The sequence below is a fragment of the Gobio gobio genome (genome assembly GCF_949357685.1).
Source record: "Gobio gobio genome assembly, chromosome: 25".
NCBI classification, from domain to species: Eukaryota; Metazoa; Chordata; class Actinopteri; order Cypriniformes; family Gobionidae; genus Gobio; species Gobio gobio.
In genome coordinates, this window is record NC_137121.1 from 31,329,339 (window position 1) to 31,356,551 (window position 27,213).

At 39.2% G+C, this 27,213-nt stretch overlaps 1 protein-coding gene across 1 annotated transcript; it reads left to right on the plus strand.

The window, feature by feature from the left end:
* On the plus strand, positions 1 to 27,150 carry adat1 (adenosine deaminase tRNA specific 1). The gene is made up of 10 exons (XM_079809685.1): positions 1 to 136; positions 214 to 375; positions 463 to 531; positions 614 to 668; positions 1,780 to 1,910; positions 6,106 to 6,667; positions 11,497 to 11,642; positions 16,949 to 17,048; positions 18,092 to 18,178; positions 26,914 to 27,150. The coding sequence occupies exons 2-10, from the start codon at positions 234 to 236 to the stop codon at positions 27,044 to 27,046; spliced, it is 1,425 nt and encodes a 474-aa protein (XP_079665811.1). The 5' UTR covers positions 1 to 136; positions 214 to 233; the 3' UTR covers positions 27,047 to 27,150.
* The last annotated feature ends 63 nt before the right edge of the window (positions 27,151 to 27,213 follow it).

Here is a 27,213-nt window from a genome sequence, read left to right on the forward strand (position 1 = left end):
ATTTTGAAATCTTGATATTCTGCTTCTGCTGTGGGTGTAAGACTCCTGCCAAAGACTCGAGAAAGCACACATTTATGACCTACTGCATTTATATTTGCATCCGTAACTCGCATGAGTGTTAGCCAGGCATTTAAGTGTGAGTACACAAATACTGCGTTAATTGTAATGTTGTAAAACACATGGTCATTTTCATCTTGAATTTCTACTCTTCAGGTATAAGTTAACACCAGATCATGTGGAGTCCCGATGAAATAGCCAGTGTGTGTTATAATCACTTTAATAAACTACCCAAAAGAGGAAAGCCAGAGACGGACAGAGAGTGGACTTTACTGGCTGCTGTAATTCTGCTGACTGACAGTTCAGACCAGAAGACAGGTTAGCAATACCGACCAACTAAGTGCTCATCTAATAAACATGGTGATATGAAAACTTCAAAATGTCTTCCCAACCGTTTGATCTCAGTTCACAAGCAGGTTGTGTCTTTGGGGACGGGCACCAAATGCATCGGCCAGTCTGCTATGAGCATGAAGGGTAAATGTAAAAGATTTAAACAATTTGTAAAAAGCAAACCTACTTTGCAATCTCATATATTTTGTATTGTGATGATTTGCAGGTGATGTTCTGAATGACAGTCACGCTGAGGTTATTGCTCGAAGGGGGTGTGTCAGGTATTTGACATCATTCACAAACAAAACTTCTTACATCCTGCCTCACAATCCTTGACAGTTGCTCACTGTACACATATCTTATTGACATATTTGATGGATTTATTTGTTTACCATTCTATATTTGTACATGGGTTTGACATGTTATGTCCTGTAACCTGTTCTAGATGGCTGTAGACCATGTGTTGTTGTAATGGAACCCATTAAAACTGCTGTGTCTAAATCTAGACCAAATTTCAAAGTTTTACTTTATGCAATCCTTAGTTTGGTCAGACTATTTTAATGTTTTACAGTGCAACAAATCGTTTTTAACAAATATATTTTACTAAACATCTAAACGTTTCTAAAATGAAAAATTGAACTAACCATATAGTATAAGACATTAAGACTTGTTGACAGAGGATTTTATTTTTCATACTCCAATCATCAATCTGTTGATAGTTAATTTAATATATATATATATCCACACCAAACTCGCTCATCCATGTCTTTATGGACCTTGCTTTGTGCACTGGTGCGCAGTCATGTTGGAACAGGAAGGAGCCATCCCCAAACTGTTCCCACAAAGTTGGGAGCATGAAATTGTCCAAAATGATCACCATAATCCCCCCTCCACCTAACTTTACACTTGGCACAATGCAGTCAGGCAAGTACCGCTCTCCTGTCAACCGCCAAACCCAGATTTATCCATCGGATTTCCAGACAGAGAAGTATGATTCGAGATAGAGTCCAGTGTCGGCAATGTTTTGGCAATATAGTGTATAATTTAAGTCTTATAATCTTACCCAGTTTTGCTTCTAAATAGTCTTGTCTAAGTATTAGGTATTTCATGTTATTTCAAGCATGAATGCATTTTTAATTTAATGTAACAGTACTTTCAAATCAAAGCAGTCTTATAATGTGAATTATAGACAGATGTAATTTTTCTGAAGGGGCAAACAAAAATGAAATGGCTCTATTCATGTGACACCAATGATGTAAAAATTCAAATGAAAAGAATGTGCTTCTTCTTGGTCACACTGTTGGGACTAAATGGGTTTTAAAGGAATACGAGTATAAATGAATCTGTGCATTGGAGCCTTTGCTCAGCCACACTGATGTTTTCTATCCTCAGGTATCTGACGGAGCAGCTGTACAGGGCTGTGAGTGGCCAGAGCTCTGAGGTCTTCTGTCCAGGAACTGACGAGGGAAAATGGGCAGTTAAACCGGGAGTTTCTTTCCTTTTCTTCACCAGTCAAACACCCTGTGAGTCCAGCTTTATGTCTTACATGTAACTATTTGTTTAGTTAAATAAAGCCATTGCATTATGACTTTGAAATAGCTCCTGTGCCCCTTGAAAAAACATTGGTGTGGGCCCCAAACTCCCTCCACTCATATCCCGTACAGTAACAGTAGGCCTGTAAGATATAGCCATGGAGGCTCACATCTGGTGCCATGCACCTAATAAGGATTTCTTACAAAATAACAAAACAGACTAATAAATACATGCAAAAACAGGTTATTGCTTTTACTTATTTTATATACAACATTGATTATAAATATGATATCAAAACAATTGCAAACTTCTTATTGTTTATAGTCATAAAGCAATTATGCAAGTCAAACTAATAAAATAAACAAAAGACAAGAAATTAATAAAAAGATAAAATAAACTTTTTTTAAGTAGGCATACCAGCAATATAATAAGCCTATAAAATGTCTTTCTAGGCAGTCTGGGGCCGTATTCACGAAACATTTTATCTTAGCACTAAGAGTTCTCCTAAATAGCAGTAAAAGTTCTTAGCTAAGAGTTTTCTCTTAAATCCTCTTCACAAAGCTGCAGAGAGCAACTTTTACTAAGGAATAGAGAGAAGTCTTAAGCTAAAAGGAAAGGCCGTTACATACTCCCAGTTTGGGAGTTCTTGCAGCTTGTTTTTGACACATCATCTGAGCTGAACCTTTTTCTTGTGGTTGTCCGAGAACTATTGTCTGATTTAAAGTGGGCGGGGTTAATGCGGAGAAACGTAAATGTGCGGCACCTGCTTCTCTCGTGAAGAATGGAATGTCCTGGCCAGAACAAACTTTCTTCTTGTTCTTTTCACCTCGAGTAAACAAACAAATTTCTTTAAGGGCGGGGTTGACCTCGTTGCTATGGATGATGTCATCATGCCTACTAGCTATGGCCATAGTGATTGGCTGATAGTGGAGGAGTCTCTGTCAGTGATTTAATTATACAAATATTGTAGAAAGAGGTATAATTTTACCATATTCAAAGAAAGGTTTTAAAATAAGAATTTTGCCATAGTCAAATAAAGATTTTAAAAAGTAGGCTAAGTGTCACTAATTAAACAAGTATATGTTCAGCTTAGTGTCAGCCTCTTTCATGTCTGCATTTTGAGAGATTGCAGAATTCAAGGGACAAATGATCTTTTATAAATAAAGTTTGGGTAGAGCACTATCCAATCAGCTCGAGTATATACAGTATACACAGCCGGCTCACCTACCTCGACAGCTTTCTGCATCCCTCCGCCACCCCGACTCCTCACTCTCGGCCCAGCCGGAGATTCGGGGGAGACTCTGGGTTTGGGCTAAATTCTGAGCTTGGAGCCCTCGAACCCGTCGGACAAAAGTTTTTGGACATTATTTTTTATTTTTTTTATTTCATCACAAGAAGGCCTGGCTCTCAATCTGCGTTCCAGTTCAACTTAAAGGTGTTTGATGGGGTTGAGGTCAGGTTCTTTCATACCAAACTCATCCAACCATGTCTATATGGACCTTGTTTTGTTCCCACAAAGTTGGAAGCATAGCATGGTCCAAAATGTCTTGGTATGCTGAAGAATTAAGATTCCCTTCACTGGAAGTATAGCCCAAACTCTGAATAACAACCCCATACCTTTATCCCTCCTCCACCAAACTTTACAGTTGGCCCAATGCAGGCAGGCAGGTACCGTCCCCATCCGACCCATCAGACTGCCAAACAGAGACGTGTGATTTGTCACTCCACGGAACAGGTTTCTTCAGGGATGTGACATTGGGGACAGAGTTTTGAGACCACAATAGACGTGATGGAGTATAATGCGTTAAGAGCTCGCTCAAGTATTGGAGAGCTAAACCATTTAGTGCTTTGTAAGTAATTAGCAAAATGTTAAAATTTATACGATGTTTAAAGGGTTAGTTCACCCAAAAATGAAAATTCTGTCATTAATTTCTTACCCTCATGTCGTTCGACACCCGTCAGACCTCCGTTCATCTTCGGAACACAAATGAAGATATTTTTAGTTGAAGATATTTTAGTTGAAATCTGATGGCTCTGAAAGGCCTCCATTGGCACAATGGCACGGTTCACTCTCAAGACCCTTAAAAGGCACTAAAGACGTCGTTACAAAGTCCATCTCACTACAGTGGTTCTAAAATAACTTTATGAATCGGCGAGAATAGTTTTTGTGCGCAAAAAAAACCTAAATAACGACTTATATAATGATGACGATTTCAAAACACGGCCTCATGAAGCTTCGAAGCGTTATGAATCAGTGAGTCGAATCATGATTTGGATCGCGTGTCAAACCGCAAAAAAACTGCTGAAATTTGGCGATCCAAACTGCTGATTCGACTCACTGATTCATAACGCTTCGAAGCTTCATGAGGCCGTATTTTGAAATCGTCATCACTATTTAAGTCGTTATTTAGGGTTTTTTGCGCACAAAAACTATTCTCGCCGATTCATAAAGTTATTGTAGAACAACTGTAGTGAGATGGACTTTGTAACGACGTCTTTAGTAGCTTTTAAGGGTCTTGAGAGTGTAAAGTGCCATTGTGCCAATGGAGGCCTTTCAGAGCCATCAGATTTCAACTAGAATATCTTCATTTGTGTTCTGAAGATGAACGGAGGTCTGACCGGTGTCGAACGACATGAGGGTAAGTAATTAATGACAGAATTTTCATTTTTGGGTGAACTAACCCTTTAATAGGGAGCCATTGCAGTGTTGACAGAACCTGCATGCAAACTATGATGGAAATGCATTTACCGAATAAATTCCTCAATGCACATAAAAAAAAAAGATGTAACTTTCGCAATGTAACAGCATAACTGTACTAACCAGCGGAAAAATCTTGTTTGCACAGGATCTGAAATGCTGTTTTGGTCATTCAGAAGTCTGTTGTCAAAGATGCTCGGTATATTTCCCTCCTAGAACCGTCTTGCATGACTGCGTTCCCAAACAGCAGCATCTGCCTCTGAAAGCAAGACCACAAGTTTATTGAGACGCACAAGTTTCTCTGAGACGCAAATAATTTATTACATTTGAAAATTATTATATATGGTGGCTTCTCCTATGTTTCTTAGTGATTTTTTAGCGGTAGTTTATCAGGAAGTCTTCGACTCACTGGATGGAAACGATGCTTATTCGCAAATGTTTTTTGCAATATTGCAAATTTGCGCATAAGTTACATTCGCAACTTTGGATGGAAATATAGCTACTGTCGGCGAGATTAGAGCACGAGAACAGGCAGCTGGTATCAAAATATCCATATTTTTGACAACACTACATTGCACTTTTGTGAGTGTGTATATGTGTGTGTATATCTTGAGTGTCTGTTTGGGTTGTAATGGTACATGTATTCGTTCCGAACCGGGACGTCAACGTGGCTGTGATGTCAACTCCCCTCTTCGATTGATTGGCTTGAGAGGGAGCTGTCAATCTAGATTTAGTGGACCAATGGTGACGCTTAAGCCTGCCTTAATTTACATGAAACTCGAACTGCAAGATTTGGAAAAGCAAACGCAGAACGCAAGAAAAACAGCACACATTTATACGTGTATAAAAAAATTAAATATGAGCAGAAAATTTTAAACACAGAGTAATAAAACCAAGTTTAAGTTTTGTGCAATATAATTTTTAATGTGTTTAAAGTTTTGATTCATGTTTGTTATTTTTTAAATGCACTTTTAATTTTTTGATTCATGGTTATAATAATTTTATCCATGACCACGTTGTTTGCTATTCTGAATATTTTGCATGATTTTTATATGTGTACATGTGTTTTTAAATTTTGAAATCACGCTTATTATTGTTTGATCCGTGACCGCTGTACATTTGGCGGGAATTTAATCCCATAATCCACACTCAAATCCAGAAGTGGGAGCGCACGGTAATGCAACGTTGTTTGCTACCATTAAAAACGCAGATCGATCAATATAATTACATGTAATCTCTCAACCAGTGTTTCAACTGTGGAAAGATATCAATAAAACAGCTTGAGAATATCTCACGGAGCATTACATTTAGCTCAGGCATTTAGGGTCGACAGCATGTTAGTTCCCTTTTGTGTTTAGTTTTCTCCCCCCAGCTGTACCGAAATGTGACCGAGGTACATACCGAACCATCATGTTTGTGTACCCTTACACCCCTAGTGTCCATATGTGTGTATCTTGTCACTCAATGCTTTGCTAATGTATCCTCAGGTGGCGATGCCTCCATATTCCCTATGACTGGCAGTCAAGCGCAGCCCTGCGAGCCAGTAAAGGCAATTCAGAATGAAGAATCAGAGAGACGAGGCCTGAAGCGACACGCTGAGAGTGAGTTAGAGGAGACCAGACAGGGTCCTGGAATGAAGACAAGTGACAACCATTCATCATGTAGAAAATCGGGGGATGCCGATGAGCATGAAGTTATAACAGAAAACAAAGAGCGTAATCAATTAAATGAAGTCTCGCACTATCAACCGAATGTAAAGAAACGGCCTGACCTCCATCGCACTGGGGCAAAGTGTGTCCCTGATGGCCCGACCGACCCTCTCGAGGCTGGATTACTCTATCACAATGTTGGGGTTTTGCGGGTGAAGCCGGGCCGTGGGGATCGCACACTTTCTCTCTCGTGCAGTGATAAACTTGCCCGCTGGGGAGTTCTGGGCTTCCAGGGTGCCCTGCTGTCTCATTACCTGCAAGGGCCGATCTACTTCAGCTCTGTGGTGGTTGGAAAGGGTCCGTACAGCCATCAGGCAATGCAGAGAGCGATGAAAACACGGTAAGTGTTGCAATACTACCATCACACCTGCAAACTTGTCGTTTTTCGGCGACGATCGCCGTTTTCTTGGTCAATCGGGAATTGGGGGGGGGGGGTGTAGGCTACCCTTCATCTGCATGCAATGCAGGCTAGAATTGCGAAACATTATTGGATAATTCTTATAATTGACATTTCTCTGGGCCAATCGGAATCTTAGCACTTTTTCTCTTGGCCAATCGGAATCTTAGCACTTGCCTCAGAATATTGAAGCACACAGCGTCAACTGAGCTCGCCATTGAATGAGACGCCTGGCTACCACGCGAGTCTGTTGGAAGGTATTAAAGTTAGTATTTTTACAGTTGGTTCAGTCAATCTCAAGTGGCCCAGTATAGGCTGATTTGACCATTTTCAATTTCCTAAATTCATGAGCCTGTCGCCGGTTCACCACTGTTCCTTCCTTGGAGCACTTTTGATAGAGACTGACCACTGCAGACCGGGAACACCCCACAAGAGCTGCCGTTCTGGAGATGCTCTGACCCAGTCGTCTAGCCATCACAATTTGGCCCTTGTCAAACTCGCTCAAATCCTTATGACTGCCCATTTTTCCTGCTTCTAACACATCAACTTTGAGGACAAAATGTTCACTTTCTGCCTAATTTATCCCACCCACTAACAGGTGCCGTGATGAAGAGATAATCAGTGTTATTCACTTCACCTGTCAGGGGACATAACTAGGGGTGTGCGATATGTTGATTTTTGATCGTGGACGATTAAAATGTGTCCACGATCTGCTTTTGAAGAAATATGGTAGTATGGCGCTACAGTGCATTCTATCAGTTTCAGTTCTGGCGTCTCCGTCTCAACATACTGCACAACACGACGTACATTCACATCACATGTTTATGCAGAGGTAGAGTTACACTCACAGGACATTGCCGTTCACAAAAGTTCATTATTTGCATGTGCTGTTCTAACATGCGCTTTTCTGAGCACATACACTCAGAGCATGTATACTCGAATATACACCACCTTTGCACAAACAAAGTTGGTTATGTTTAAAGTGAAAGTAATCATGTAAGAGAAACCCCGTACAGGTCTTGACAGCAGTCCATATTAAACATGCGTGTAGGTCATGCTATCGCTTGTCCATATAGGGATAGTTCACCCAAAAATGAAACTTCTGTCATTATTAACTCGCTCTAATGTTGTTCCAAAACTGTATTCATTTCTTTCTTCTGCTGAACACAAAAGAAAATATTTTGAAGAATGTGGGTAACCAAACATTTGCTAGTTCCCATTGACTTACATATTAAAAAATATACTATGGAAGTCACTGGAGAACTGTTTGGTTACCCACATTCTTCAAAATAAGTATTATTTTCAACAGAAGAAAGAAACCCATTCGGGTTTAAAACAACTTGAGAGAGTAAATGATGACATCATTTTCAATGGGAACTATCCCTTTAATGTTAATAATAAAACAACAAAACAAAGAGAAAATCACTCACTGCTCTTGACTGAGAACTTTTATACATACAGTGAGGTCTATAGTGTTTTATTTCTATATTTGTTCATTTAATTTCTTACTTGAATGTTGCTGTTAAATACACCTACTGTAGCTGCATGACAAAATAAAGCACTTTTTATTTCATTTGTATATTATGTTGTGTATATGTAATAAATATACATTTGCAAAATAATAAAACCAACATGAAAAAGAATTGTGATAAAATCGTGATATGATATTATTGGCATATCGCCCACCCCTTGTCATGTTATGCCTGATATATATATATATATATATATATATATATATATATATATATATATATATATATATATATATATATATATTAGGGGTGTAACGGTACACGTATTTGTACTGAACCGTTTCGGTACAGGACATGTTTTCCCCCCTGGTGGGCGTGGTCTTCAGATAATGATGCGTGTCGCTCTGTCTCTATACAGGTGTTTACGGAAACCTCAAGAGAGGGCTGCAGGCGTGACGTCAAAACCAGGAGGACTAATGCGCTAGTGGTTCCCTCAAGATTTGTGGGTTTTTTAGTTTATGAGTAAAATAAGGTCTGTGGTAAACATAACTTGACGATACTTGGACGTTTGGTTCTACAACGTAAACTGCACACACTCACACCCCAAACATTCTTATCTAGTTAGAAACCTATTAGAAACATACGTTTTTTTATCAAATAAACATAACAGCTTTAAAATTTGCGTTTTCAATATGGGTGTGTGCAATTTCGTCTTTAGAAAGAAACGCCCAAGTATCACCAACTTATGTTTACCAAATACCTTGTTTTACTCATAAATGTAAAAACCCCATTATAGAAACCCATAGGAAAATCTTGAAGGAACCACTGGCGGTTCGAATTAGTATTGTGGGGTTTGACGTCACGCCTGCAGGCTGCAGCACTATATTTTTGCTCAGGACAGACCAAGCTGCTTGAAAAACAAAAACTATTTCAAGGTACATGAACATATACACTCACCTAAAGGATTATTAGGAACACCTGTTCAATTTCTCATTAATGCAATTATCTAATCAACCAATCACATGGCAGTTGCTTCAATGCATTTAGGGGTGTGGTCCTGGTCAAGACAATCTCCTGAACTCCAAACTGAATGTCAGAATGGGAAAGAAAGGTGATTTAAGCAATTTTGAGCGTGGCATGGTTGTTGGTGCCAGACGGGCCGGTCTGAGTATTTCACAATCTGCTCAGTTACTGGGATTTTCACACACAACCATTTCTAGGGTTTACAAAGAATGGTGTGAAAAGGGAAAAACATCCAGTATGCGGCAGTCCTGTGGGCGAAAATGCCTTGTTGAGGCTAGAGGTCAGAGGAGAATGGGCCGACTGATTCAAGCTGATAGAAGAGCAACTTTGACTGAAATAACCACTCGTTACAACCGAGGTATGCAGCAAAGCATTTGTGAAGCCACAACACGCACAACCTTGAGGCGGATGAGCTACAACAGCAGAAGACCCCACCGGGTACCACTCATCTCCGCTACAAATAGGAAAAAGAGGCTACAATTTGCACAAGCTCACAAAAATTGGACGGTTGAAGACTGGAAAAATGTTGCCTGGTCTGATGAGTCTCGATTTCTGTTGAGACATTCAGATGGTAGAGTCAGAATTTGGCGTAAACAGAATGAGAACATGGATCCATCATGCCTTGTTACCACTGTGCAGGCTGGTGGTGGTGGTGTAATGGTGTGGGGGATGTTTTCTTGGCACACTTTAGGCCCCTTAGTGCCAATTGGGCATCGTTTAAATGCCACGGCCTACCTGAGCATTGTTTCTGACCATGTCCATCCCTTTATGACCACCATGTGCCCATCCTCTGATGGCTACTTCCAGCAGGATAATGCCCCATGTCACAAAGCTCGAATCATTTCAAATTGGTTTCTTGAACATGACAATGAGTTCACTGAACTAAAATGGCCCCCACAGTCACCAGATCTCAACCCAATAGAGCATCTTTGGGATGTGGTGGAACGGGAGCTTCGTGCCCTGGATGTGCATCCCACAAATCTCCATCAACTGCAATATGGTATCCTATCAATATGGGCCAACATTTCTAAAGAATGCTTTCAGCACCTTGTTGAATCAATGCCACGTAGAATTAAGGCAGTTCTGAAGGAGAAAGGGGGTCAAACACAGTATTAGTATGGTGTTCCTAATAATCCTTTAGGTGAGTGTAGAAACATTTAGCAGATTCTTGTACTTTAGACTTGTCCAAATGTAATGATCAAGATTGTTCAAAGTTCCAGTTTTAGGGTCAATTTATAATGGCAAAGGTTCGAGTCTCTGGCCTAACTGGGTAACGAGGTAGTTTCACAGACCAAAACCAAAAATGTCTCCACAAGGACAAGGATTTCGAATATTGCCATCTTTGTTGCCACCCCCCCCCACACACACACACACATAAGCACACATATGGGTTTGGGCACATATTATACATTTTAAATACACATTTAAATGAGAGTTACCTCCACACTGCTCAAATAACACTTGTGCTGTAATAGCCATAAGTGTGTGTTTAGTTAAGTCCCAGCCTCCTAGACACACAGGATACAGGTCATCTATAGAAGCTTAACCAGAGATCACATTTCTTTGTCTTTTTTGGAATGCCGTTATGCTTAAACTGGAATTTTGTCTTAGTTCAGGTGTTGTGGAAACAGCTCCATGTTTTCACAGATTTTGTTCTTTTTCCATTTTTCTGGTTATGCTGATTTTCAACCAGTGTTCACTTTTATTAGGAGTTACACCCAAAAAGCCAGAAATGACCTTATAAACCCTCCATTTTTAATAGTGCAAGTTTTCCACATGCTAGAGCTCCAGAGGGTCTTGGATTGGAACCGGGATCTCTCTGTTTTTCTTGCCGCCCTACACAAAATTCTGAATTTCGAAGAACAAAAACTGTCCTGGATGTTGCTAATTTAAAAAAAAATATATATAGTTAATGCTTTATTAAATTTTTTTAAATGTATATATTGATGTCTCTGCATATTAATCTGAGCTTGAAGTAGTTTAACATACAGAACTTTTATGCAAACACTGTGTGCCCATTAAAACACAAAAATTAACACACAATAAAACATTTTTTTTACCATTTAATAATAAATATTATTAAGTAATAATTTGACATAAATTGAATACAGTTATATACATAGTTTACAATCATTTAAATTTATTTTATTTTTTATTTATTTAAATTATCGTAAAGAGGAAGAGGAATGACATAAAAACTGCCAAATTATGTTAAAGGCAACATGAAATCAAAATTGTTTGTTTTGTAATTAAAACTCACTTTTCATCTCTTTATAGATGTTCTCATGTGAGGGCTTTGCCATCAGGTTTTTCCGCACGTGCTCCAGAGCTTCTGCAGGCCAGTCTGGAATTCACTCACAACCACACACACATCGAGTCCAAACACACACACACACTGGGCAGAATATCTCCCTGTGGGGCAGGTGAGCACACAAACATATTCATTCATCTGTTTTCTTTTTTTTTGCTGTGTAACTCTTCACACATTTTTGCAATTAATTCAGCTGGAAACTTTCAGGCTTGTATCCTGAGTGGCATGTTACGCCAAAAGCAAATAGAGCCAGTGTAGACGAGTGTTTTCACAATGTTCGTTTTTCAAACATTAGGCCTAATCTTAAATGTATTAAGTGTACAGAATGCCAAAGCAGATTTCACAACTACAGTGACACCCTGTCTACATCGGACACGTCATTTGGTGTTTCTTCTTTCCTGCGCCCGGTCTTGATTATAATGGGTCTTCTTTGCGTTTGACGCAGCGTGACGTGACGGTGTAGGCAGGATCATAATGGCCCGTCTGTTTCAGCTGATTGTGTAACTATCATAAACATAAAATATGTTTACATATAGTCCACAAGACAAAACATTTGCTGAATTTATTCAAATGACTCGTGTTAAAATGATTACAAGTTTATGAACCATTGATTCTCAATATTGTTTGTCATTGCCTGGATGATCCACGGATGTGTGTGGGTTTTGTGATGTTGTTCATGAGTCCCTTGTTTGTCCTGAGCAGTTAAAGGTAGGGTAGGTAGGATTTGGTTAAAAAACTTTTTTTCCAAATTTGTTTAAACTTTCTTTATATATCAAGACATAATTAAAATGTAAGTACTCAGAAAAAGAAAGTATAAAAATTGAGTGTCTGTAGACCTCTCACGACTGTTTTAAAGACAGCTCATTATTTCCATTCACTCCACCTTCTCCCTTCTGGACTCTTTCCAAAGCCACGCCCCCAAAACACATGAACGCGCTACGCCGACCACGATCAGCTCAGCTGAAAGACGCATTATTTACCCGAGGCGAGCGGAGAAGAAGTGCATGTAGTGACATCATGTCAGAATCGCATGTAATAAAAAATCTAACTTTATCATTATGAATATAAACAAATAAGATGTCTTTTAGTACTCACTATCAAGCTAGAATAACGATACTGGTAAAGTTTAAAATACACACACAACACAGTGTCTACGACACACACAGATGCAAGATAAAAACATCAACATAAACATTGGTAGAGTATATAAAAACAAACTAAGGGCCGAAATAAACGTGCAGGTAAAGTTCCCGGTGAACATGGTAAAAGAGTTTAGACAGAGGGTAGTAGCTAAAGCTAACTTAGTTCTAAAAAAAGTTCCTGGATGCGGTGTACAAGCTTTTACACATGCATTTTGTTATCTAAAGTTACATTTTGCGAAATTCAACACGACAGCGATCAACTTGAGAAACTAGCCAAAACAAGCCCAATCGTGTTTCTCCGGTAAAAATCGCATTTGTTATCGCAAAATAACACATAATTGGGGTCGCTTCAACCCGCGGACATGAAAAACAGCCCGCGGCAACAGTGTTTGAAGTAGCCCGACTCGGCAACACTGGGGCGCATGTGGGCAGATCCTGGAGCAAAAGCGGCGGTAGCCATGGTAGCGAGAGAGAGTGACAGTCGCCCAAGCCAATCACTTGATTCGGCCCGAACGAAAATAATGAGCGGTGTTTATTGCAGATTAAAAAGTCTAGAGTCACTCGATTTTTATACTCTCTTTTTCAGAGTACTTACTTTTTAATTATGTATTGACATATAAAGAAAGTTTAAACAAATTTGGACAAAAGTGTTTTAGATCATTCTTACCTACCCTACCTTTAAACTGACCAACACTCTTCAGAAAAATCCTCCAGGTCCTGCAAATTATTCAGTTTTCCAGCATCTTTTGCATATTTGAACCCTTTCCAGCAGGGACTGTATGATTTTGAGATCCATCTTTTCACACTGAGGACGACTGAGGGAGTCAAACACAACTATTAAAAAAGGTTGAAACATTCACTGATGGTTCAGAAGGAAACACGTTGCATTAAGAGCTGGCGGGTGAAAACGTATTGAATTTGAAGATCACGGTAAATTTACCTTAATTTGTCTTCTGGGAAACATGGAAGTATCTTCTGTTGCTTCTGAAGGGCAGTAATAAATGAAAAAAAAACAAACATCCATCATCTTCCGCTTATCCGGGGCAACAGTCTAAGCAGAGACGCCAGACTTCCCTCTCCTTAGACACTTCCTCCAGCTCTTCCAATTTTTTTGTCTTGTGGACTAAATATAAACATCTTTTATGTAAAATATCTTATTCAGGACAGTACTAAATAAAAAAGAATGCATTTTGTATGATCTCTCTTATTTTGTTAAAATTGTTCACATTTTGACAGATTCTGCAAGCGGTTCACATACTTTTTCTTGCAAATGTATGTCATATATCATTCTTAGAGCCGTGTTGAGCAGGCTGTGATAAGCTAAACAATTCCTTAATAATTCAAAAATCTGGGCCTTGCTCAGTGTATATGATGAATTCTTTATATAGGGGAACTTTTCTGTCCTCTATAATGATTAAAAACTGACGATTTAAAAGTGGAAATAATTACTTTTTACATCATGTGACATCACCAAACCGGATAATATTTTAGAATTAAATGTAAAATTATTAGAGCACTTCAGTAATGACGTATTTTTGTTGGCCAACCTGTAAGTTGTAACCTGCAAAATGAACGAGACATGGTCCCACGTCTTCAATCTCACCATCATTAAGTTTCAGACAACTTTTTCAGTCTTTATTTACAAAAGCATTTTCCCTGAAAGTTTGAGTTAGAATAGATTGCAAGAGCGTGATTATAAACAACGTAGCTGTGAAAGTGGACTAGATGATTTGATCATGTTCGGCCGACAACTTCTCATAATCCCATTTAAACACTTGCCAACAACATTGGCACTTGTTCAATCTTAATTATGTCGTACACATTATACAGAAAATACACCTAGTACAGGGGGAGGAAAGGGAGAAAAATTATAATAAATAAACTAAAATAAAAATAATGGAGAAAGGCAGAGATGAACGCAGGGTGGATATGATAGTATAGCTCATGATCACTGGAGTATTAAATCATTACAAGAGCCCACCTCTTTAAAAACATAGTTTCTGAAGTCATAACGCATATGTGATTTCTTCCATTTCATACAACTCCCATACTTTTTGAATCTAGACATTGTATGATGGAGGGTCAGGTTTTAACCATCTGCATGTGATACACTTGATAGCTGCAGTGAGTAAAATTTGTAGTAATATTTTTTTTTATATATATATATATATATATATATATATTCAGGAAATATATTCAGATCTGCCTCCATTTAAGCCCCTTTCACACATCATACACCCGCTGCAATGTGACGGCACGGCAGTTGCGACGCAAGTGTTTTTTGCTAGATAAAATTGCTAGAGTGCCTTCTGTGTGAACGCAAACACGTCCCGGGATGGTAACATTGCTGGGATCATTCCCGGAACAAAAGGCAGGCTCAATGCTGAATCGAATAAAAAATAAATAAATAAGAGCATGGTTTCTCGAGAGGAATTGCAGATCATAAGCAAACTCAAGACGCTGCGGACACATTACACATAACATCCTTATCCTTACGGGATGTGTGTGAACGGATGCACAGATTCCAGAGAATCACTGACATTGTGAATTAGAAATTAAAAAGAAAAAAGAAAAGGATTGCAGCACAAATCCCGGGAAACATTGTCAGTGTATTTTCTGGAATCTCTGTGTGAAATGGCTTTAGTTAGCAATGCCCAACTTCCTACTATCCAATAAATTCCCATGGACCAAATCAAGTCCTGTGGCACATATACATCGCAACAGGGAAGAAAAGACTATATAAGAATATTTAAGAAATAAGACCATTAACCACTGACCATTTTTCCCGGCATTTAACCAAAAACACTTTTCAAAACCCATTGATTTTGAGATGAAGGAAATGCTAAAATGCAAACTATTTTCTGGGTTTTGGCCTGCAGAAATATATCATCCCTGCAGCCCTTTTGACTGCTTCTGTAGATTACTTATGTTATTAAGCCCAATGCTCAATTCAGATGCTAGATCCTATGAGGGTGGCATTCAAAGACTGATTGCGTCACCTCGGCGTGACAAAGGCTGTCCCAATTCAAAGGCTCCTTCAAATGCGTCCTTCGATACAACAGATGGATCCTTCGCAGCTTTGCATACCCCAGAATTCATTGCGCGCCAGTGACAACAGGATATTTTTGGAGAAATTGCAGAATTACACTTTTAACTTACTCAAATATCTAATTATACAAATGTAAAAAAAACAAACAAAAAAAAATTAACTTTAAAACAGTTCAAATGTTGACTTGTATCTTACTAAGATGCAGTGGTGGAGGAAGTACTGAATCTCTGAATGTAGGATTTTTGCAGTAAAATATCCAAAAAACACTAGGCCAGTGTTATATATTTTGTTCAGTTGAGTACTTAGAATATCCCAAATGTTTCCAACTTTTTGTAAATCGTGAGAAATTGTTATTTAAAGGGTTAGTTCGCCCAAAAATGAAAATTCTGTCATTAATTACTTACCCTCATGTCGTTCGACACCCGTCAGCCCGATTTTAAAACAAAGCATCATGAAGCTTCGAAGCGTTATGAATCACTGAGCCGAATGATGATTCGGATCGCGTGTCAAACTGCTGAAATTTGGCGATTCAAACCGCTGAATCAACTCAGTGATTCATAACGCTTCGAAGCTTCATGATGCTTTGTTTTGAAATTGTCATCACTATGTAAGTCGTTATTTAGGGTTTTTTTGCGCACAAAAACTATTATCGCCGATTCATAAAGTTATTTTAGAACCACTGTAGTGAGATGGACTTTGTAACGACGTCTTTAGTACCTTGAGAGTGAACCGTGCCATTGAGCCAATGGAGGCCTTTCAGAGCCATCAGATTTCAACTAAAATATCTTCATTTCTGTTCCGAAGATGAACGGAGGCCTTACGGGTGTCGAACGACATGAGGGTAAGTAACTAATGACAGAATTTTCATTTTTGGGTGAACTAACCCTTTAACCAAGGAACCGGGACGTGTGAGCTATGTGTTTGAGGGAGTCGCCTGTCGATTGCGTCATATCTGCGTTACTCTCGGTTTCCGGTTTTAGTTAGCAGAAACGCTGTACTCTCACTGCAGTGTGAAGAAGTGTCATAGCAGTCGCCGAGCGAACGTCATAACTTCCTTTTCAACACACTCAGAAGTCAGTGATCCTCTTTGATCTGTTATGTTTCAAATTTACTATCAGTTTCATCCATTTTCTTTGCAAATATTGTATAGTAAGGCCTAGTTTAGTTAAATAAGGTAAATAAATGTCCTGCTTTCCTGACTTAACAAAACTATGAATGTTCTTGCAGCCATCAGCTGGTGTGCAGTGTCCCAGCAGCCTCTAGATGTCACTGCTAACGGCTATAAACAGGGAGTGACGAAAAAAGCTTTGGGCACATTGCAAGCAAGGTGATCTCATGATAACAAATAAGTTTACAAATAACATATTCGTGAGTCGCACAGATGTTGTGCTGCATGCATTCGGAATGAAGCCTGGTTAAAGGGATAGTCCAAAGATGAAATTTACCCCATGATTTAAGGGATAGTCCAAAAATGAAAATTACCCCATGATTTAAGGGATAGTCCAACAATGAAAATTACCCCATGATTTAAGGGATAGTCCAACAATGAAAATGACCCCATGATTTAAGGGATAGTCCAAAAATGAAAATTATCCAATGATTCACTCATCCTCAAGCCATCCTAGGTGTATATGACTTTCTTCTTTCAGATTAAAGCCCGGGGTATACTTCACTTTCCGCGCCCGGATTGATTAATCCAAGCACTATAATGGCAGTAAATGGCAGCCCAAAATTTGAAGCCCAAAAAAGTGCATCCATCCATTATAAAACTGCTCCACACGGCTCCAGGGGTTAATAAAGGCCTTCTGTAGTGAATCAATGGGTTTGTGTAAGAAAAATATCCATATTTAGCACGTTCTAACATAAAATATATCAACTTACTGAAAACATGTGAAGATGACGTCAGATGTAGCGTAAACGCTTTGAACTGCGAGAGGCGTTACACTTTCTGCGTTTGGGGGAAGGCGATCTGGCAGAAGCTAGATATTTCACTTTATAAAGTTTTAAAAATGGATATTTTATTACACAAACCCATTGATTCACTTCAGAGGGCCTTTATTAACCCCTGGAACCGTGTGGAGCACTTTTATAATGGATGGATGCACTTTTTTGGGCTTCAAATTTTGGGTTGCCATTATAGTTGGATTAATCAGGACCTTTTTTAATATAACTCTGTATTCGTCTGAAAGAAGAATGTCATCTACACCTAGGATGGCTTGAGAGGGAGTAAATCATGGGGTAATTTGCATTTTTGGGTGAACTATCCCTTTAATGTCACTTTGTCGACAATGTCATCACAAAACATTCAGTCACCACAATAACTAGCTCTGAGCTCAGGCATATTTTGTTTTTATATTTCTCCATATGTAGGTCTTTAATCAGTAAAGTGGAGCTCTTTCATTCGTTTCTGAAACTGGTGGCAGCAACTGAAGACTCTCAGCTTCCAGAGACCCTCCGGTGAGTGTTTTCATATAGACCTTAGTTAAGTTAAGTCCTCTTTATTGATATAGCGCTTTATACAATACAGATTGTTTCAAAGCAGCTTTACAGTGATAACAGGAAAATAATGATTTAGTGATGCAAACAGAGTTCAATTCTGCCGAAACGCAGCTCTAAAAAGACAATAGTGTCATTGTTCAGCTGAAGTCTGTTCAGTGTTGATTCAGTTCCATTCAATAACTGTAAAGATCATCAAAAATGTTCAATTCAATAATATTGTTGAATATTAACTGTCCCCAACTGTGCAAGCGACAGTGGCAATAAACCAAACTCCATCAGGTGACAGAATGGAGAAAAAAAACTAGGGTCAGTTTTCCTCTGGCCAATGAACAAACATGATGTGATTTTGGCTGCGTTCACACTGCAGGCTGAAACGACCCAATTCCGATTTTTTTGCCCTTATGCGACCTGTATCTGATCTTTTCATGACAGTCTGAACGACACAGATCCGATCTTTTCAAATGCGACCCAGGCCACTTGGGTATGTGGTCCAAATCCGATACATATCCGATCTTTTTAAATGCGTCTTCAGTCTGAACTGCCAGGTCACATGTATCCGACCCGCACGTCGTTGATACGCGACAAACGTATCAGTAAAGCCACTCACAATCTCACATCAGTATCCCACCACTCCTGGCTGCGACTCCGCACACACACGTTTCTCTGTACCGACGTTGCTACCACTGCTCCACAAAACGCCATGGCCAAAAACCTTGCTCTCCTCCTCTTTTTTAATTTTCTTCTTTACATGAGAAGGTTGTGATGGCTCCGTTGCGAAAATAACTTTAATAAAGCTAAACGAACTCCAATGCTGACACCCATATTTGGCTACTTCCGTAAACAACAAGTGACGTCGTTGACCGTTGAGTACTCTTCTGCGCATGCGGGTCACTTCTGGGTCATTTCACGTTCACACAGGAGATCACAAAAGGTCGCATTTAATTGGAAATGTGAACGGCCTTGCAAAAAAAATCGCATTTTTTCAAAAAATCGGAATTGAGCATTAAGCCCTGCAGTGTGAACGCAACCTATGATTCAGGCAGCATCACAAGTCAGATTGTTGATTGATATCATTCAGAATATTTATTATTTAGTAAACATTTCTCAAGGTGGATTTATTTTTTTATTTTAAGTCCATTTTGCCATCCCATTTTATTACCTAACCTGACACTAACATGGCAACATCAACGCTATTTGAACTGAACTGACTTGAGCTGAATAATGTCACTATTGTCTTCTGTAGTTACATCGTGTACTAAGACCAATGGAAAATGAAAAGTTGCGATTTTCTAGACCGATATGGCTAGGAACTATACTCTCATTCCTGCGTAATAATCAAGGAACTTTGTGCCGTACCATGAGTGCAGCGGCGCAATGATTTTACGCAGCACCTGAAAATAGTCCCCAGAATGGTTATGTCACATTGGTTATGCAGGGTTTTTCCTACATTGAAATTTTTTTGGCGGCCGCCAAAACAAATTTTTGTCCCGCCAAAGCTTTATTTGATGAGTTATTGTGATTTATGAATGATGTAGAATGCTGCGCTTGTAACTGAGTGACAGAGAGAACGATCAGAGCTCCTCCCCCGCGCACACTCTCTGTCTTTAAAATAAGCATTCTTAGCTTTCTAATATTACACATATTACGTTAATCAAAATCAAAAGGCCGGAAGACCGAATCCATGTTGCACGTGGCGCTATCAGACAATGTTTTCCTTTAATTACCGCTGGGTGTGAAATGCGCTCAAAAAACATTGACTGATTCTCTGACCAGCTGAAATAAACCATACTTTCAATAAACGGGAAACAAATCCTATCCGGTTATGAAGTGTTTTCTGTGTGTTGACAAATCTTTCGCAATGTTCTAACAGACGGGATTCGCACACAAAGCGTCTGCTAATGTCCGATTCGCCACCTAATGACTCATTTGAACCGAATCATTTTAACGACTGGTTAGAACAACTGATCTGTCCAACACTGAACTAACAAATCAGTTTAATCATTTACTCTGAACACGTCTGAAATGAGAACACAAGTGTGCTTACACAATTTAGCAAGAGTGGGTGTAAGAATTAGTTTTAATTATCCACAGTCTTTCAGCTTATTTATGTTCATAATGTGTAGTAAAATAAATAGCCTATAAATCACTTAGTTTAGACTGGAGTGAGGTGAACCCAGAACAAAGTTGTTGTTAGCTAGCTAATCATTTTATAAAATTGTATATGGCAGAAAATTAGGCTATTTGTTCATTTTTTTATTACTACTTTTTAATATTGATATGATTATATACCAAAACAATTATCAGTAAATAGTGTAAAAATGAGGAACAAAAACAAACTTCAAGGTATCCCACATGAAAAAATACTATAGTATATTATAGTATTTACTACACTTTGTTAATTTACTGTAGTATATTTACTATAGTACGGTTCAAAAACACTATAGTATTTACTAGAGTAATTTTACTATAATATACTACAGTATTTTTTCATGTGGGATCAAAATAAGATAAGCAAAAGTTACAAACTTTCTTTGAATTTATTTAAAATGTATTGTCAGTATTGCGCTTGCAGATCACGTGGGTAGGGGACTTTTTTACTGTGCGTGCGTGTGTGTGTGTGTATGGATGACCATGTCTGTCAGCCACCACCGAAGACCTTTTTTGACCCAGGAAAAACCCTGTTATGTTGACGGAAGTTAGCCTATTTCAGGCGCTGCGTAATATCATGTTCAGTCGGTCTTAGTACATGATGTAACTACAGAAGAGTCCAGTTTTTAAATAGGAAAAATATCGAAACTCTTTGGTCATTTTTTGAGCGAGATGCTAACGGCCTAATCAGATTCAATGATCTATGCTAAGCTATGCTAAAAGTGCTACTGCCAGACCCGGAGATCGGCTGAATGGATTCGAAAACGGTAAAACTCAACTGTTGGGTTCCTTTAACACTGTTATTTTCCGGTTTATTAATGCAAAGCTGCTTTAAAACTATCAATATTTTATATAGTACTTCTATATAGTACTATATAAATAAATGTGACTTGACTTCCTCTATTCGGTAGTTCTTGTAGCTTTTGAACGAGAAATACAGTTCAATGAACACAAATAAATTGTAAATTGTAAATAAATTTTAAAATGTAATGTACTAAATGCAAACATTCATGAATGATACCCATGTCTTAATAATTCCCAGTGTGGTTTTATTGTCCCCATGTTTAGCCTACAGTTATTACTAAACTATGATGACATTCAAAAGTCAAATCAAGTCAGCTTTATTTCTAGCGCTTTATACAGTACCGATTATTTCAAAGCAGCTTTACAGTGATAACAGGAAAATGTTGTCAGTTTTCAGCTGAAAAATGACACCAACATACAAACCGCTCTAGAGAAAACAAGCATGATGTGTGTAATAAGACTCTTGACTCATGGGTACCAACTTAGAGCCCTTTCCCATGCAACAACTAGCCTGAGCCTCTCAATAAATCGATATTGAGGTAAATTGTGGTAATCAGATTCATTACTCTGTTTGGATTCAGACTACTGAATCACTGTGTAAAATGACACAATTTTTTGTACATTTGTGTTATATATCTAATAATAGGTGTGTTTTATTCGTGTAAAGCAGCATGATTATTAAACAGTAGATCTTTGTTAGTTCTGACCTCAGGGAACAGTGTTCTTCTGTTCAGAGTTCTGGTGTCTTTGAAGTGATCCTGCCCAGCGTCCAGCTCTTGTTACACCGCTGACAGACTCACACAAGAGCCAAGAACAATGGTCCATCCACAAAAATCCCAGGACACACAGTTATATATGCACTCCATGTGCAAATAAATCCATCACCCCGCGTCCGTCCTCTTGCACAATCTCATTAACAAAGGATTTCTGCATTTTTCTGACAGTAGGATTTTACCGTGAAAATGATGGCTGGATTTCCAGATGACTTGCAGCATTAATAGGCCCCCAAACACAAATGCTTCTACCCCAAGTTTTGTGTGTTGTGCTGAAATGTCAAAAGACAGTTTATATCACTGTACAAATATGCATTTTTGCTGTGTGTGAGGTTGCATTAACGTCCTCGCCTCCCCTAATACCGTTTTGGAGCAGTATTATAACTCGTTTTATTTTATTTGATTTATTTAACAGAGACCAGACACAACACAAATATTGTGCCAGAGTTAGCTAGATAGCTTATTTGCATCTGTAATCCATGGGCAGGAAGTTGTTACATAAAATCACAGAACTCCATTATAATCAAGGCAAAAAGAAAATATTAATATCACATCTAGTGCTGTCAAATCGATTAATCGCATCCAATATAAAAGTTTGTGTGCACATAATATATGTGTGTGTACTGTGTATAATTATTATGTATATTTGAATACACACTCATTCATATATATGCACTGAACAAAATTATAAAGGCAACACTTTTGTTTTTGCCCCCATTTTTCATGAGCTGAACTCAAAGATCTGAGACTTTCTACACTGTAAAAAAATATTTAAAAATCAAGTTACCTGGAGTTCATTGAAATTAAAAATTTGAGTTAATACAATGAGCATTTTTGAGAATCGACATCACCCTTTAGTCAAATATTATTAAAAGATTTTGTAAGCATAATTGTGCGTAAACATGCCAAATTGATTTATCACAACAACAACAAAAATATTTATGTGATTCGGATACAATAATATTTTGAGTTTCTATTTATTAAACCAATTTCCTTCATTGTATTAACTCAAATTTTTAATTTCAATGAACTCAAAATTTAAGGCAACCAGGTTACTTACTTTTTTAAGTTAAACCGACAATATTTTTTACAGTGTATGTACACTAAGGGCCTATTTCTCTCAAATATTTTTCACAAATCTGTGTTAGTGAGCACTTCTCCTTTGCCAAGATAATCCATTGAAAAGTCAATATCTGGTGCGACCACCATTTGCCTCACGCAGTGCAACACATCTTCGTATAGAAAATCTTCGTATAGAGTTGATCAGGTTGTTGATTGTGGCCTGTGGAATGTCGGTCCACTCCTCTTCAATGGCTGTGCGAAGTTGCTGGATATTGGCAGGACCTGGAACACCCTGTCGTAAACGCAGATCCAGAGCATCCCAAACATGCTCAATGGGTGACATTTCCGGTGAGTGTGCTGGCCCTGCAAGAACTGGGATGTTTTCAGCTTCCAGGAATTGTGTACAGATCCTTGGAACATGGGGCCGTGCATTATCATGCTGCAACAATCGGTTTGCATAACCAAAGAATTTCTGCACAAACTGTCAGAAACCATCTCAGGGAAGCTCATCTGCATGCTCGTCGTCCTCATCGGGGTCTCGACCTGACTGCAGTTCATCATCGTAACCGACTTGAGTGGGCAAATGCTCACATTCGATGGTGTCTGGCACTTTGGAGAGGTGTTCTCTTCACGGATGAATCCCGTATGTTATGGACAATACAGGTGCATTTTATTCATGGCATTTTGACGAGATCCCAAAGCCCATTGTTGTGCCATTCATCCACGACTATCACCTCATGTTGCAGCATGATAATGCACGGCCCCAGTCTGTACACAAAAACTGGGATTGGATTATCTTGGAAGTCCAATCCCAGTTCCGTTGAAGAGGAGTGGACCAACATTCCACAATCAACAACCTGATCAACTCTATGCGAAGGAGATGTGTTGCACTGCGTGAGGCAAATGGTTGTTGCACCAGATATTGACTTTATTTTTGGACCCCTCCGGACCCCCAATACAGTAAAACTGCACATTTTAGAGTGGCCTTGTATTGTGGCACACCTTCGCAATAATCATGCTGTCTAATCAGCATCGTGATATGCCACACCTGTGAGGTTGATGGATTATCTTGGCAAAGGAGAAGTGCTCACTAACACAGATTCAGACAGATTTGTGGACAATATTTGACCGAAATAGGCCTTTTGTGTAAATAGAAAAAGTCTTAGATCTTTGAGTTTAGCTCATGAAAAATGGGAGCAAAAACAAAAGTGTTGCGTTTATAATTTTTTTTAGTGTATACTGTATATTGTATTATATATATACACACCGATCAGACATAACATTATGACCACTGACAGGTGAAGTGCATAATTAATAATAATAATAATAATTTGTTACATTTATATAGCACTTTTCTAGGCACTCAAAGCACTTGACATATAGAAAGGGGGAATCTCCTCAACCACCACCAATGTGCAGCACCACCTGGATGATGCGACGGCAGTGCCAGAACCACGGCCATATTGTGCCAGAACGCCCACCCCACACCAGCTTGTTGGTAGAGAGGAGACAGCGTGATGAAGCCAATCATATATATATATATATATATATATATGGGGATGCATAGGAGGCCATGATGGACAGCGGCCAATGCGCAAATTTGGCCAGGATGCCGGGGTTACACCCCTACTCATTATTAAAGGACATCCTGGAATTTTTAATGACCAGAGAGTCAGGACCTCGGTTTAACATTTCATCCGAAGGACGGTGCTTGTTACAGTATAGTGTCCCCATCACTATACTGGGGCGTTAGGACCCACACAGACCACAGGGTGAGCGCCCCCTGCTGGCCTCACCAACACCTCTACCAGCAGCAACCTAGTTTTCCCAGTTGGTCTCCCATCCAGGTACTGACCAGGCTCAGCCCTGCTTAGCTTCAGTGGGAAACCAGTCTTGGGCTACAGGCTGATATGGCTGCTGGTATAACACTGATTATCTCTTCATCACAGCACCTGTTAGTGGGTGGGATATATTAGGCAGCAAGTGAACATTTTGTCCTCAAAGTTGATGTGTTAGAAGCAGGAAAAATGGGCAAGCGTCAGGATTTGAGCGAGTTTGACAAGGGCCAAATTGTGATGGCTAGACGACTGGGTCAGAGCATCTCCAAAACTGCAGCTCTTGTGGGGTGTTCCCGGTCTGCAGTGGTCAGGATCTATCAAAAGTGCTCCAAGGAAGGAACAGTGGTGAACCGGCGACAGGGTCATGGGCGGCCAAGGCTCATTAATGCACATGGGGAGCAAAGGCTGGCCCGTGCTGACCCCTGTCATGTGAGCATCAGAACAGGACCACAAAGCAATGGAAGAAGGTTGTCTGATGAATCACATTTTCTTTTACATGACGTGGATGGCCGGGTGCGTGTGCGTCGCTTACCTGGGGAACACATGGCACCAGGTGCACTATGGGTAGAAGGCTTGGTGGACGCAGTGTGATGCTTTGGGCAATGTTCTGCTGGGAAACCTTGGGTCCTGCCATCCATGTGGATGTTACTTTGACACGTACCACCTACCTAAGCATTGTTGCAGACCATGTACACCCTTTCATGGAAACTGTATTCTCTGGTGGCTGTGGCTCTTTCAGCAGGATAATGCGCCCTGCCACAAAGCAAAAATGGTTCAGGAAGGGTTTTAGGAGCACAACAACGAGTGTGAGGTGTTGACTTGGCCTCCAAATTCCACAGATCTCAATCCAATCGAGCATCTGTGGGATGTGCTGAACAAACAAGTCTGATCCATGGAGGACCCACCTCGCAACTTACAGGACTTAAAGGATCTGCTGCTAACATCTTGGTGCCAGATACCACAGCACACCTTCAGGAGTCTAGTGGAGTCCATGCCTCGACGGGTCAGGGCTGTTTTGGCAGCAAAAAGGGACCAACACCATATTAGGTCATAATGTTATGCCTGATTGGTGTATATAATCATACAGACTGTGGTTAAATAATTGTACAGACTGATCAAAATAAAGCATTGCTTGGTAATTGGTATTATCTAATTGTGTACTTAAATTTAACAGCTGATTTGTTGATTGTAATCCATTAGATACCTTTCTATCAAAGTTATGACATTATCAAGATGAATTTCAGAGTTCTTGTCATATTTTATTACCGTTTTCTAAACTACAGCGAATAAACTGTGATAATGTGAGAAAATGTTGAGGGTGTCTGAATACATTTTGGTTTGCCTGTACATGTGGGAGTGTGTATTTATATATAATATAAATATAATTATAATAAAAACAATGATTATACACTGTACACACACGTATATTATATAAACTCAAACTTTTATTTTGGATGCGATTAATCGCGATTAATTGATTTGACCGCACTAAATCACAATATCAAATAAAAGAATCCAAATCAATGATCACATAATTGATTTTTCTTAAGCCTTGGGGTGTACAATATTGAAGAGAATTTATTTCTTGATATTTTCTGGGATTTTGACTATAGTGACAATTAGATTATATTTTGTGTTCCCTTTCGAGCGAATCCCTCGTATCGCGTAGCATACGCTGGGGGAACTCCTGTTTCCTCGAGAATTGCATCAGCTCTCAAGGCATGTTATTGTTGCAAATGTTTGTGTGGCATCAAGTATCTACGACATGTCTAGTTAGACACGGACTTATTTTTGTTGTATTTAATGTAGACGTTTAATGCTGTCGAGATTCATTCATACTTAGTTTTCAAACCAGAGTCAGCCATTTGTGTCTGTGTTTACAAACTTGTGTAAAGTTTGTTTCTAGCCCTAGATTGTGTTTGAAACAGAAATGTGACGCCATGCATGCCTGTCCTTAAGTCGCGTTGACCTCTGACATGTCATGCGCGCTCCCCACAGTGCGCAGGTGTTGTTTGTGTATCTGTTGTGTCTGATCGATGTGTTTGTTTCTTCTCTTTGCTTGCTGAAGTGGAAAAGATTTGAGGACATACTGGGACTACAAGCAGGCTGCAGGGACGTATCAGCAGGCCTGGACACAGCTGCGACTGCAGGCCTTCCCGCTGTGGCCCCGCAGCCCACGAGAACTGCTGCTGTTTTATTAGCCCATTGGACATTTGACCATTCCAGTGTCCTGAATGAATCACATGAAACGAAGCCGTATCTTGTCCTTTTAGCACAGTTCACATTAATAAATGTTATAAAATTGACTCTCTTCTTGTAAATATTGTAAAAACCGAAACTTTAAGAGTTTGACATTGCTTACCTGGAT

Bases quoted from the DNA above. Each gene is read 5' to 3' on its own strand.
- adat1 (XM_079809685.1), top strand. From the start codon at position 234: ATGTGGAGTCCCGATGAAATAGCCAGTGTGTGTTATAATCACTTTAAT. The intron at 532-613 runs GTAAATGTAAAA...GATGATTTGCAG, and splicing joins GTCTGCTATGAGCATGAAGG to GTGATGTTCTGAATGACAGT. The intron at 11,643-16,948 runs GTGAGCACACAA...ATGTTCTTGCAG, and splicing joins AATATCTCCCTGTGGGGCAG to CCATCAGCTGGTGTGCAGTG.